Source organism: Embiotoca jacksoni, unplaced genomic scaffold, assembly GCF_022577435.1.
Source record: "Embiotoca jacksoni isolate LCO1_2020_lvr unplaced genomic scaffold, fEmbJac1.0.p SCAF_42, whole genome shotgun sequence".
Lineage (NCBI taxonomy): Eukaryota > Metazoa > Chordata > Actinopteri > Embiotocidae > Embiotoca > Embiotoca jacksoni.
The window spans coordinates 2,095,085-2,108,054 of NW_027185395.1; the positions used below are offsets into that span (position 1 = coordinate 2,095,085).

Sequence of the window (12,970 nt, forward strand, 5' to 3'; positions counted from 1 at the left end):
TATCATACTATTTAGTATGTTCCAGTATCCATTTAGTATGTTCCAATATCCATACTATCACACTATTTAGTATGTTCCAGTATCCATACTATCATACTATTTAGTATGTTCCAGTATCCATACTATCATACTATTTAGTATGTTCCAGTATCCATACTATCACACTATTTAGTATGTTCCAGTATCCATACTATCATACTATTTAGTATGTTCCAGTATCCATACTATCATATTATTTAGTATGTTCCAGTATCCATTTAGTATGTTCCAGTATCCATACTATCACACTATTTAGTATGTTCCAGTATCCATACTATTATACTATTTAGTATGTTCCACTATCCATACTATCACACTATTTAGTATGTTCCAGTATCCATACTATCACACTATTTAGTATGTTCCAGTATCCATACTATCATACTATTTAATATGTTCCAGTATCCATACTATCATATTATTTAGTATGTTCCAGTATCCATACTATCATACTATTTAGTATGTTCCAGTATCCATACTATCACACTATTTAGTATGTTCCAGTATCCATACTATCATACTATTTAGTATGTTCCAGTATCCATACTATCACACTATTTAGTATGTTCCAGTATCCATACTATTATACTATTTAGTATGTTCCACTATCCATACTATCACACTATTTAGTATGTTCCAGTATCCATACTATCACACTATTTAGTATGTTCCAGTATCCATACTATCATACTATTTAATATGTTCCAGTATCCATACTATCATATTATTTAGTATGTTCCAGTATCCATACTATCATACTATTTAGTATGTTCCAGTATCCATTTAGTATGTTCCAATATCCATACTATCACACTATTTAGTATGTTCCAGTATCCATACTATCATACTATTTAGTATGTTCCAGTATCCATACTATCACACTATTTAGTATGTTCCAGTATCCATACTATCATACTATTTAGTATGTTCCAGTATCCATACTATCATATTATTTAGTATGTTCCAGTATCCATTTAGTATGTTCCAGTATCCATACTATCACACTATTTAGTATGTTCCAGTATCCATACTATCATACTATTTAATATGTTCCAGTATCCATACTATCATATTATTTAGTATGTTCCAGTATCCATACTATCATACTATTTAGTATGTTCCAGTATCCATTTAGTATGTTCCAATATCCATACTATCACACTATTTAGTATGTTCCAGTATCCATACTATCATACTATTTAGTATGTTCCAGTATCCATACTATCACACTATTTAGTATGTTCCAGTATCCATACTATCATACTATTTAGTATGTTCCAGTATCCATACTATCATATTATTTAGTATGTTCCAGTATCCATTTAGTATGTTCCAGTATCCATACTATCACACTATTTAGTATGTTCCAGTATCCATACTATCATACTATTTAGTATGTTCCAGTATCCATACTATCATATTATTTAGTATGTTCCAGTATCCATTTAGTATGTTCCAGTATCCATACTATCATACTATTTAGTATGTTCCAGTATCCATACTATCATACTATTTAGTATGTTCCAGTATCCATACTATCATACTATTTAGTATGTTCCAGTATCCATACTATCATACTATTTATGCTCCACCCACAAAAGGAAGAAGAAGAAAAAGAAAAGGAATTAGAAGTGTTCCACATTGCATCCTTTTTCTTTTTCCTTGAAACATCTCGCTATGGATCACGACGGATATGCCCAAGAAGGTCAAAGTTCAAGACGCATTTTTATAATGAAGTAGTACGTCCCAGTTGTTTACATACTACATGCAGCAGTACATACTTAGTAAAGGCTGCAGTACGTTCTGAAAGTAAAAAGTTTGTGATCACACTCGGGTACTAACGTGTTAGTACTGCGGTAGATCCCTTTAATACTCACATATATCTGTTTACTCAAATATTAATTTTAATATTTTTTTCCTGGGAAAGCCATACGACAACATGGGACCTGAACCGTTTACAAAGCTCAACAGTTCCACTCGGTTTGTTGAGATCCTTGATTTTCAATACACCAACGTAAGGGGATTATTAATATGCGGTCTATGATCCGTACGTCACGTGATCCCATCACGTCACGTGATCCCACCACGTGAACAGGTTCAAAGTTGAAAGTCAAACAGCACTGCAGCTTTCCATCATGGCGGTCCTGGCGGGACGAAGAGCCCTGTGGCAAGTCCTCCGCGTGCAGGCAGCGGATCGGGACGGCGCGTGCCGCCTGGCAGCTGCCTTCTCCAGCTGCTCGAGACACCGTGTTTTCTCCGGTAACGTCGCGTCGTCTCGTCTCCACCCGGGCGTCCTTGGAGCGGCGACGCGGAACTACAGCTCCGACTCCAAGGACGACCTGCGCGTGAGGTACCTGGCCGGAGAGGACTCCGGTAAGCCCCGCCCACAACGCCGAGTCTAACACAGCGTCACGTTAGCGGTCCACCGAACCGGAACCAACGGTCCATTTGGGTTCGTGGGGTTCTAACGTGGTTCCTAACTGAGGGAAATGAAGTGTCTGAGTGGCAGTCCCGGTCAGACCCGCTCTGCTCGGCTCTTCTCTCCGGTCCCATAGCGGGACTACCCGTTAACGACCGGGAGGACAGGAGGGGGACCAGGTGTCCCCCTTTGATGTCCCACATGTTGATTGGCTCTAGTATTTTTTTAAGAGTCAACACTGCAGGACAGATGCTTTAATAAGATGTGGACACGCAGCCACAACAAAGAGGTTACCATGGAAACCCACCGCTGACTGTCAGACAGATAAAGAAGCAGCAGCTGAAATAAACTCTAAACTCAGAGAAATCTCACTGGATCTACTGAGTGTGGACTTTATAGAGTTGCATTCAAATACAATCGATTAGTTTAGTCGTTCACGTGATGATCCCAACATCTCTGTTTTCTTGTGTTTTACAGGACAAATAACGAATTGAAAAAGTTCTTGGCAGATTAATGAATGATGGCCATGAACCTGCAGCCTTATAAGAAGCCACTTATAATCTTGCAGAGGAACATTTAAAAGGCTCATTTAGTGTCGTTTAAAGTCCTAAAATCCATAAAATCATGTTACCTGTGTGCCACGGCTGATCAGCATCATGTTCACCTGTCTTTCAGGTATCGTTGTCGTTGGGATAAATCGGCCAAAAGCCAAAAATGCCATCAGCAAAAACCTTGTCAAGATGGTACGTATTTGTGTTGGTCTTTTTCTTTAACATCTTTTCATGTCTGAGTCTGCCTTGAACTACAGGTTATTTTTGTTCGGCAATGTCACTTTTTTTTTTACATTTAATTCATAATACATTTTGAGACCTGTTAAATCCGTACCTTTGTTTTTCTTCTAGATGTTTGATACTGTGGAGGACATCAAGAAGAATAATAAAGTGCGCAGTGTGATTTTGTGCAGCGTGGTTCCTGGTATCTTCTGTGCAGGTAAACTCACCTCAGTGGAATCAATTGCTTCCATTTCAATTCAACAATATTACAGGAGAGGGTGTGTTCAGGTGCTGCGGTCCTGAACGCATCACTGTCGTACCGATAATGACGTTAAAACACACCCTACAGTGTAATACTGCGATTATACAACAAGTTACCAACTAAATAAAACATGTCATCTAAATGTTTTCATATGGTGGAACAATTCACTCTCAAAATACAAAACCTTTTGTTAGTTTAATCTACGTTTCCATAGTAAGAACTGGAAAACAATCAGTTATTGCGCTATGTAACATATGTAATGTTTACTATTCCAGGAAGTAGTCCGACCCTTAGCAACCACCCTAGCAACAGAGAGGATTTCTAGTCTCCACCTGAATAAATACAGAACATAGAAACACTAAACTGATCAGCTAGCTCAGTCTGGTTGGAACAAAGATATCTGATGAACAAAGATATCTTATGAATAAAGATGTCTGATGAATAAAGACGTCTGATGAACAAAGATGTCTGATGAACAAAGATATCTGAGGAACAAAGATATCTGATGAATAAAGATATCTGATGAACAAAGATGTCTGATGAATAAAGATGTCTGATGAATAAAGACGTCTGATGAACAAAGATATCTGATGAACAAAGACATCTGATGAATAAAGATATCTGATGAACAAAGATATCTGAGGAACAAAGATATCTGATGAACAAAGATATCCATGTTCTCATGTGTTTTTAACATTTTAGCTCCGTGTCATGTGTTCAAACCAAACCGGTCCAGCTAGCCTCCTCTAGGATTGTAAGTGCGTGACTATCCGTGGTGTTACGGTACGGGTGCTCGGAGCGACCAAAAAGGACCAAAAGAGACCCGACTTCACCAAATGGGTCATTTAATAGAACTAGAACTAGTAGAAACTACATTATATTACATGTTATATGACATTCTAGTCTAATTCTATTTTCCCATTGAGGTGGTGGAGAGATATTTCTAGTGATGAACAGGATGTGATGTCATGATGATTTGGGGCGGAGCTACTGGTTGTATGATGTGTTGCTTTCTTCATGTGTAATCGGTCGTGTTGAGATGTTGATGTTCAACACTGCTGCTCGGCTGCAGGTTTCAGGAAGCCACAGACTCGTGGCCTGACGCCTCTGCTGTGTCTCTGTGTGCAGGTGCAGATCTGAAGGAGAGAGCCAAGATGCACCAGAGTGAAGTCGGGCCGTTTGTGACCAAAGCAAGAGCCCTCATCACCGAGCTGGGTAACCGATGACAACCGTGATGGAGTACAAAGTCATGAACAGATGATTTATAGACTTTGATCAGTAGAACGCAGTTTATGTTCAGGCTGCACTTTCTTATTGGATTTTGTCATTTTGTTGAAAGTGAAACTCAGAAAGTGAAAAAATTCAACCTTTCATAAAGGACACGACCACGATGTGAGCCGAGGGGAAACAAGCACACCTTTAAGATCAGTTCTGGGTGACCCAATCACGAGTGGCCAGCTTTAAGTGTGGCAGTGCACACCCGGCATTATCATGCGTCTCCACATGAGACTTCTTCACCGGGCCTCATTTAAATTCTCCGTCTGTCAAGAGATTTAAGTCCTGTTTGTAAATGTCTGAACACTGGAGTTTGTAATTCACAACCTGAACCGTCAGACTCCACCTGATCACGTCCGTTCAGGCTCAGATTATTTAATTATTCCAGCAGGTTTGAGAGGGTCGGGCTCTGCGCTGTGGTGGATCAGTGAACTGTGTGGGGGGGGCGGGGCTTCTCCACAGCCATGGGTCTGATGTGTGTCAGAAATTACAGATGAGGTAGACCAAAATGAATCTAAACACAGAGGAGGTATTTTTCTTCAATAAACAGCTGCCGAGCAGGCGGTTCTTCGATGTGTCCCCGACACAGACTGTTTATAAAAGAGTTCGTAGCTTCAGGTCTGAAAAAATGGTTTTGATCCAGAAGTGTCTTCAGCTGCAATACCAGCGAGTGCCACTAGAGGTCTGTTTGATTGACAGGCCTGTGGTGTCAGGTTTCCAATCAGATCGGTCAGATCCACCGCTGGCTCCTCCCCCAGCTCGTCCAAATATGGTCACTTCCTGCTCCAAACCGCTCGAATTAACAAAGATGGTGACGGACAGAATCTGAGCTCACAGCTGACTACTTGTGATCCGATCACTGGTGACGGATGTTGGTGTATCTCGGGGTGATTGTATTGGTTCTGTTGGTCACCATGCTCTGTTTTCTTTTCCAGGAAACCTGCCGGTACCAACGATCGCTGCCATCGATGGAGCTGCTTTAGGTGGAGGTTTGGAAATGGCCCTCGCTTGTGACATCAGAATTGCCTGTAAGACTCGGAGGACTTTACTATGAAACTATGAATGAAATCTGAGAGGATGGAGGTTAATGTTTGTTTATTAGTAGTAATTCTGTTCTTTGATCTCGCCAGCCAATTCTGCCAAAATGGGACTCGTGGAGACGAAACTCGCAATTATTCCTGGAGCCGGTAAAGCTGGATGCTTTTTTTTTTACTTTTTAAATTTGTATTTAAATTTGGATGTTGTCTGGACAAAGCTGGTGTGTAGTCACTTTATTCAGCCTTCCTGTGAGGCAGATACCACTGTGTGAAAAAAGATTTAACCATTTTAAATAGTAGGAACGCGTCTGGCCTCTAAAGGTTCCTCCTCTCTCTGTGCAGGTGGAACCCAGCGCCTCCCCCGTGTGATCAACGTCTCCATGGCCAAGGAGCTCATATTTGCCGCCCGGGCGGTGGACGGAGCGGAGGCGTGCCGCCTCGGCCTCGTCAATCACTCGGTGGAGCAGAACACCAGCGGAGACGCCGCCTACCTGCGAGCCCTGGAGCTGGCCCGAGAGATCAACCCTCAGGTAACCGGACCGCCGAGACAGACGTTCACTGAGGGAAACATGACAGCTTCTTCTTCTGTTGACACTGTGACCCATGAAAAGGAAGTCAGTCTTGGATTTTTTTTGCTCCAAAGGGTCCGATTGCGATACGGATGGCGAAACTGGCGATCAACCAGGGGATAGAGGTACGTCTTCATCACCGCGCGACTGCTTTCACACGGTCGTGGGACTCGACAGAAATGTGGTGAAATCTACAGTAAGGAAGCAGTTAGTAACATCAGCACTAGTGTTCACTTCATGTTTCACAATGAACTGGAGCAGAGAAACATCAGCTTTTGGGTCAAACTCTGAAAATTGTGAACAGAGACCCTTTGAAAGTCTTCAGAAAGTCTACGGCAATGAAGCGACGAGCCAGGCGAGGTGTTCTGATGACATCACGTTTCAAAGAGGGGCGGAGCTTCACTGTCCAAGACCGAAGAAGACGCGTCAGGTCAGGAGACACCGGCTGGGTTTTCTTTGTGTCACTGTGAATTCGTCCCCCAGAGTCAGACTGTCAACACCGAGTTCCACCGGGACCTTCTGAGGGGAAACATTCACTGTGAACCACCTGAACTGTGTTGCCATGGCAACAGGCTTCTCCAACATGACAACACGCCGCCCACAGCCCATTGAAAACAGATGAAAATTTGATGTTTCTCTGCTCCAGTTTCAGGTCTGTGGTGACATCACAGATGTTCACGTATCAGAGGTCACATTAACAGGTGGAACTCAGGTGCTGATGTCGATCCAGAACTTTTTGGTTGTTGCTTCCTGCTGCACTGTGTGCATCGCTGCGCTGCGTTCAGCAGGAACGTTGGAGTGAGCACGATCAGTAAAATCAAACTGAAACGCTTCATAAGATGTAGCTGTGATGTGTGACCAGCTGCATCGTGAACTTTGACCCTGAGCTGCCATGTTTTCTTTCAGGTGGATTTGTCTACAGGTCTGGCAATTGAAGAGGCGTGCTACGCCCAGGTGAGAGTTTCAACAGGTCACCTGTTCCCCCCGCTGCATGAAGTGTACACTTATGTTAATATATGAAGTAGGACATGATGACAGAAACTGTGCAGCTTCCTCAGATGCTTTTAAATTGAAAATGCTTTAACATGGGTGGCCCCGCCCCCTTCCTCTACGGAGCCAAGATGGCGACTGTTTAGGGTGGAAAGTGTTCCAGAGTTTCACACTTCTTCTTTAGTGGAGCGTTCCGAGTGCTTTGTCCTGGTACTGGTAGTGTTCTGATGTTAGTGTCAGTACACGAGTACAACACCAGTAGAACATCTGGAACACCAGTAGAACACCTCTCTGACCTGCTGCTGTTGTGTTTCAGGTGATTCCCACTAAAGACCGGCTGGAAGGTTTGACTGCCTTCAAGGAGAAGAGACGGCCTCAGTTCAAGGGCGAGTGAAGAGTGAAGCGTGAAGAGTGAAGAGTGAAGAGTGAAGCGTCGCCGCCTCCAGCAACGTCCCGGCTCTTCTTCTGTTTCCACGGTTTCTGACCGAACACCTCCACACATCAACCTGAATGTCCCGCAGGACGCCGGCGTGACGGCGGCCTCCATCCCGGCTGCTGCTGCTTCTCCAGAGACTCTCTGATCAACGTGCGGAGCACCAGCTGGGTGTCAACTAACCGAGTTAACTAACCAGCTGGGTGTCAACTAACCGAGTTAACTAACCAGCTGGGTGTCAACTAACCGAGTTAACTAACCCGCTGCTCATCATCTCAGACGTGAATCCCTCCAGATGGTCGCGGCGGTTTGAAATGTGATCGGCAGGTCTTCGCTAACAGCATCTTCTCATGAATGATAATCAGCAGGTGGATTAGTTTAGATTTCAATCGGTGTGTGTGTTCACGGCGCTGCAGGTGGTTCTGACTGTGGTGCCTCGCCTCATTGTTCCAACAGAAAAACTCACCGTACTAACAAATGAGTCTAAAATCATTCATTAACAGAGAAACTGTCCAATAAGAAGTCTTCCTCAAAGTTCTTCCTCCTCCACATCACCCATGGGCAGTGCGTGTGTGTGTGCGTGTGTGTGCGTGTGTGTGCGTGCGTGTGTGTGTGTGTGTGTGTGTGTGCGTGTGTGTGTGTGTGTGTGTGTGTGCGTGCGTGCGTGTGTGTGTGTGTGTGCGTGCGTGTTCATGTTTTATGATTTTACATTGATTCTTGGATCATCAAGCTGTAATTAAATGTTCTTCAGGCTTCAATGATGAAAAACATGAAATGTGAAAAATTATAAAAAATTCTAATTACACTGATGGAACTAAAAAGCTAAAGAATCTTTTCCAGAGCTTTCAACCACTTCTGACAGTTTGAAACATGAGTTTGTCTCTCACTGACAGACTGTTGTGTGTTTTTATCTCTGGATGGATGTTTCCCACGGAGCCCCGACTCATCCAATAAAAGCATGAACGATTTCTGTGTGTTTAAATTTCCCTCCTTGCTCAACACAATCTGTACATATATGAACAAATACTTCTGTAATATCTCGTATGTGGAAATGTGTTTGGTTTCAGTTCTTCAGTCACTGCTGAATCCTCTCAGATAGAAACGCTTCACTTCACGTCCTCCGAGTCGCCTTTTCTCCTGAACAACGTGTCTTATCTGCATCGATGCTTCTGTAATGAAGCTGTGATTGAAGCCTGGAAATAAAACCCGGATGCACATCACCGCTCCATCTGCAGCTCTCTCGTGATTCTTTATGTTCGTGTTTCATAACTGGGGTTATTGTTAATGTTGACATTGATGGTTGTCATATCACACAAGTCACAAGTGATTAATAATGGGGAGAAAAAATGTAAAGAACGGAGACGCCGGCGTGCACGCTGCCTCCCCTCTCCTCCTCTACTGCCTGTCAGACTCAGCGGTGGGCGCCACACACACCTGAAGGCTGATAATATCTCCATCTCCACCCTGAAGACGTGATTAGAACCAACAAGGGATAACTTTGGACTTCTTAAAAATAAAACTCAGGTTGTCCTCAAGAACGGAAAATCCAGTTTGCAAACAATGTGGACGCATCAATAATAATAATAATAATGAAATACCGTTGAAACCTGGTTCATAACTCAGGATTGGAATAATTTTTGCACTTTTATTGTGGAAATAAAATCTGAGGTGGAATCAGAAGTTTGATTTGAATCTAAAACGTAAGAAAGTCTGAAAACTGCGACAGACTGTTGAGGCCCCGGCCTGTGGCTTCATGCTGCTGCTGCACAGAGCCTGACACCAGGCTGAACATCCCCACTGTGGCTGGCCTCCTTCCGGCAGATGTCCCAACTCGAAGGAATCACACCACAAGTCAGAGTTGCGTAAAGAAAGCTCGGTTCCCCGGGGCTCGAGGGAAACGCAGAAGATGTAACTGTAACAGCATCCTTCGCACAACGCTGGACTTTTTCTGTTTTCGACGGTTTTTCTACGACCAGTTTTTGCTGCTGCAGGAAAGTCTGGGAGACGTGACTCTTCCTCCGGGGCCGCAGGGGTTTCAACGGTTTCTCAACAGGTGGCTTTAGGCCTCTGATGGAGACCATCTCAACAGTATTCAAACTACAGTAAACCATCTCAATCTTTGTACAACTGAAATGGAGCCGACACGACAAACTGTTTGAGGTGTGGACGTTATCTGTTGCAGCGGTCGGTCCACCACGAGGAAGTTCCCCGTGTTTCCTCTTTTCAACCTTCAGTTCAGGACTCAACGTAATGACTTCACACGAAGCTGATGAAGCCAACGAGCACCTGATGAACCAGGTTAAATCTGATGAGTGGACATAAACTGGGCGTGCTCTGTGCTCCAGGCAGACAAAGCTCTTAATGAGGAGAGTAAAAATGGTTCCAGTGCATCTTAGAGTTAATCTACTTCTCCATTACTGCTTGATTGAATGTATTTTAAACAAACTGTTGTGAGGACAGCGGCTCCGGAGGGACGAGTTGGATCGGCGACGGATGTCGTGGCTCCGGCGGTCCTGTTGGAAGAACGATGCAGGACTCGCTCAGTGGAATTAAACAGGAAACACTAAACAGCTGATCAAACCTGGTCGTCACACCGGCTTTGATTGACATGCAGCCCAGTGAAGTCATCAGCAGTGTGAACATGTCTCAAACTTTCCATCAGTTGGTGCAGAGCTGAATGTAAAAGCTGCTGCCGGCCGCCGTCTGTCTGTTCACAACCAGAAACAAGTTCAACGTCAGGTCTAAATGGTCTGTACTTGTATAGCGCTTTATCACCTTTTGGTCTCAAAGTGCTTGAACATAGTTTTTCCATTCACCCATTCACAAACTAATGAGACAGATCACCATGCAAGGTGCTGCCATCAGGAGAACATGCACACACTGATGGTACACCACCGGGAGCAACTTAGGGTTCAGTGTCTTGCTCAAGGACACTTAGGCATGTGGACAGGAGGAGATGGGGATCAAACCACCAACCTTCTGATTAGTGTGCAACCACCTCTACCGTCTGAGCCACAGCCTCCCACATGGCTCCACTTTAGTTTGTCAAAACACAAACATGTTTAGTTTGTCCAATTAAAACAACATGTTTAGTTTGTCCAATCACAAACAACATGTGCTGTCAGGCCTTGAAACGACAGCACGGATCGACGACACCGTTCCTCCCATTCCTGTCTGAACGGGTCGCCAACGCCGAGCCACCAGTGCTCAGCCGGGTTGACGCCGCCGCCCCTCCGTTTCCTGTCGCTGGATGGGTTGCCGACACCCCGCCTCGAGCTCCTGCCTCTGGCTGGGTTGACGCCCCGCTTCCAGCTCCTGCTTCTGGTTTAGAAGGGCTGGGTCGACACCACGCCTCCAGCTCGGGGTCTGGAGCGATTCAGTCTTCGCTGAATGGTCTCCAGCTGTGCGGACGAAGAGGTTCCTCCAGTCCATCCTGCCCGTGGCTGTCCTCCGGAGCGGTCACTCCGGTCCGTCCTGCCCCATGGCCGTCCTCCGGAGCGGTCAATCCGGTCTGTTCTGCCCCATGGCCGTCCTCCGGAGCGGTCACTCCTGTCCGTCCTACCCCATAGCCCGACGACGGAGCGGTCACCCCAGTCTGTCCTGCCCCATGCCCGTCCTCCATCCACCTAGGTTCCCCTACTCGTGTCTTGTGTTGTTGTGGTACTCCGTCCCTACTCCGGTCCCCCTCTTCCCACCCGGTCCGGCCCAGTCTGGTCGCCGAGAGGTTCACTTTGAGGGGGGGGAGGGTACTGTCAGGATCCCTGTCTGACCCTGGTGTGTCTCCCTCTATTTTGTCCCCAGTCGCTTCTCCTCGTGTGTGCTGCCATTACCCTGTCTGTTTGTTATTGTCCCATGTGTTCTGTCCTCCTCTCCCCGCCTCCTGTCACCTCCCATGGCCACACCCCTCACCAGTCGGAGCAGCTGCCACCAGTCTTCCCAATCACCACCTGCAAGTGGCTCATTCCCTTAATCACCTCCCCAGACTATATCTGCCCTGCCCCTGCAGTCATGAGGCGTCGGTGCATACTGCTAGTGACTGCCAGTGAGAGGTTGTCTCTGCCAGTCTCCCACAATCTGTCGCCAGTCACTCCGTCCGTCCCGTTCCTGCTCCCGCTCCGGTACGGGTACCTGTTCCTGCTCTCGTTCTGCTACTAGTCCGTGCTCCCAATTTCGGCTGATCTCTGAAACTAAGCAGGGTCGGGCCTGGTTAGTACTTGGATGGGAGACCGCCTGGGAATACCAGTCAGCGCTACCAGGTCACTCCAGTACCCAGTCTGTTGCCACTTGCTATGGAGGACCTCAGGATTCCCCCGGTGAGGCTGTGCCCCTACACTACATCAGCCTGCTGCCCACTGTGGAGGACCTTGGGATTCCCGCAGTGGAGCCACGCCCCCGCTGTGTTCAGCCTGCCTGTCTGTCTGCTTGCTGCCGTCTCTCCAGCTCTCTCCCCCAGCGCAGCATCGCCCGGTGGGAGTCGGTGGAGTTTCCCTCCCGACTCAGGAGTAGTTGAGCAGACTCTAAGTACCTGGCCTTGTACAAACAATAAAGACATTTTTGAACTTATTGTGCCTGTTACCCGAGTCTGTGTGCCTGCGTTTGGGTTCGTTTCCACCTCACCTCATAACAGACGGTGACACTCAAAATCTATGGTCACATTTTTTATTGTTGTTAAGTGTTGATTTGTTTGTTATTGAAGAGCAGTAACGGAGTAAAAACAAAAAATCTATAAAATTAGCTGGTCGGTAGGTCCATCTCCTCGCAGCTCCCTCGTCTGCTTGCTTCATCATTTTCTCCTGTTTTCTCAGGTTGGTTATGTATAAAATCTACAAATCACCTTACAACTAACTTCAAGCTGATGTTTTAACCATTTATTCTGGTTGAAATGATTCCGTGTTGTGTTTTAGCAGGGTTAGCAGCTACGAGCGTTAGTGGTTATTTTGTCTAATCAGTAATAATCTTCATCTGTATGTGTCCCACAGCAGATACCTGATCATTTAATAAGTGTGCAAACATCTAGTGTGGTTTAAATACCAGTTTATAACATCAAATAGGGTGATTTAAGCACAATATTACAGTGTATATGAATAAATTAAATAGGATGTTCTGACTGTAGTTTTATTTTGCTAACTTTACTTAACTTTAACTTAGAGATTTTAAGATTTTTGATTAATAT

The 12,970-nt window shown here is 45.2% G+C and overlaps 1 protein-coding gene across 2 annotated transcripts; it reads left to right on the forward strand.

Annotated features, from left to right (window-relative positions):
• Positions 1 to 2,142: 2,142 nt before the first annotated feature.
• auh (AU RNA binding protein/enoyl-CoA hydratase) lies at positions 2,143 to 8,765 on the forward strand. 2 transcript variants are annotated; one of them, XM_069169011.1, is made up of 10 exons: positions 2,143 to 2,412; positions 3,134 to 3,201; positions 3,361 to 3,448; positions 4,622 to 4,708; positions 5,704 to 5,796; positions 5,899 to 5,955; positions 6,148 to 6,335; positions 6,449 to 6,499; positions 7,281 to 7,328; positions 7,681 to 8,765. In XM_069169011.1, the coding sequence occupies exons 1-10, from the start codon at positions 2,175 to 2,177 to the stop codon at positions 7,756 to 7,758; spliced, it is 996 nt and encodes a 331-aa protein (XP_069025112.1). In that variant the 5' UTR covers positions 2,143 to 2,174; the 3' UTR covers positions 7,759 to 8,765. The 2 variants fall into 2 exon arrangements, with proteins under 2 accessions (XP_069025112.1, XP_069025114.1); XM_069169013.1 differs by lacking the exons at positions 7,281 to 7,328; positions 7,681 to 8,765 and adding an exon at positions 6,693 to 6,702 and having other exon boundaries at positions 6,449 to 6,570.
• Positions 8,766 to 12,970: the final 4,205 nt, after the last annotated feature.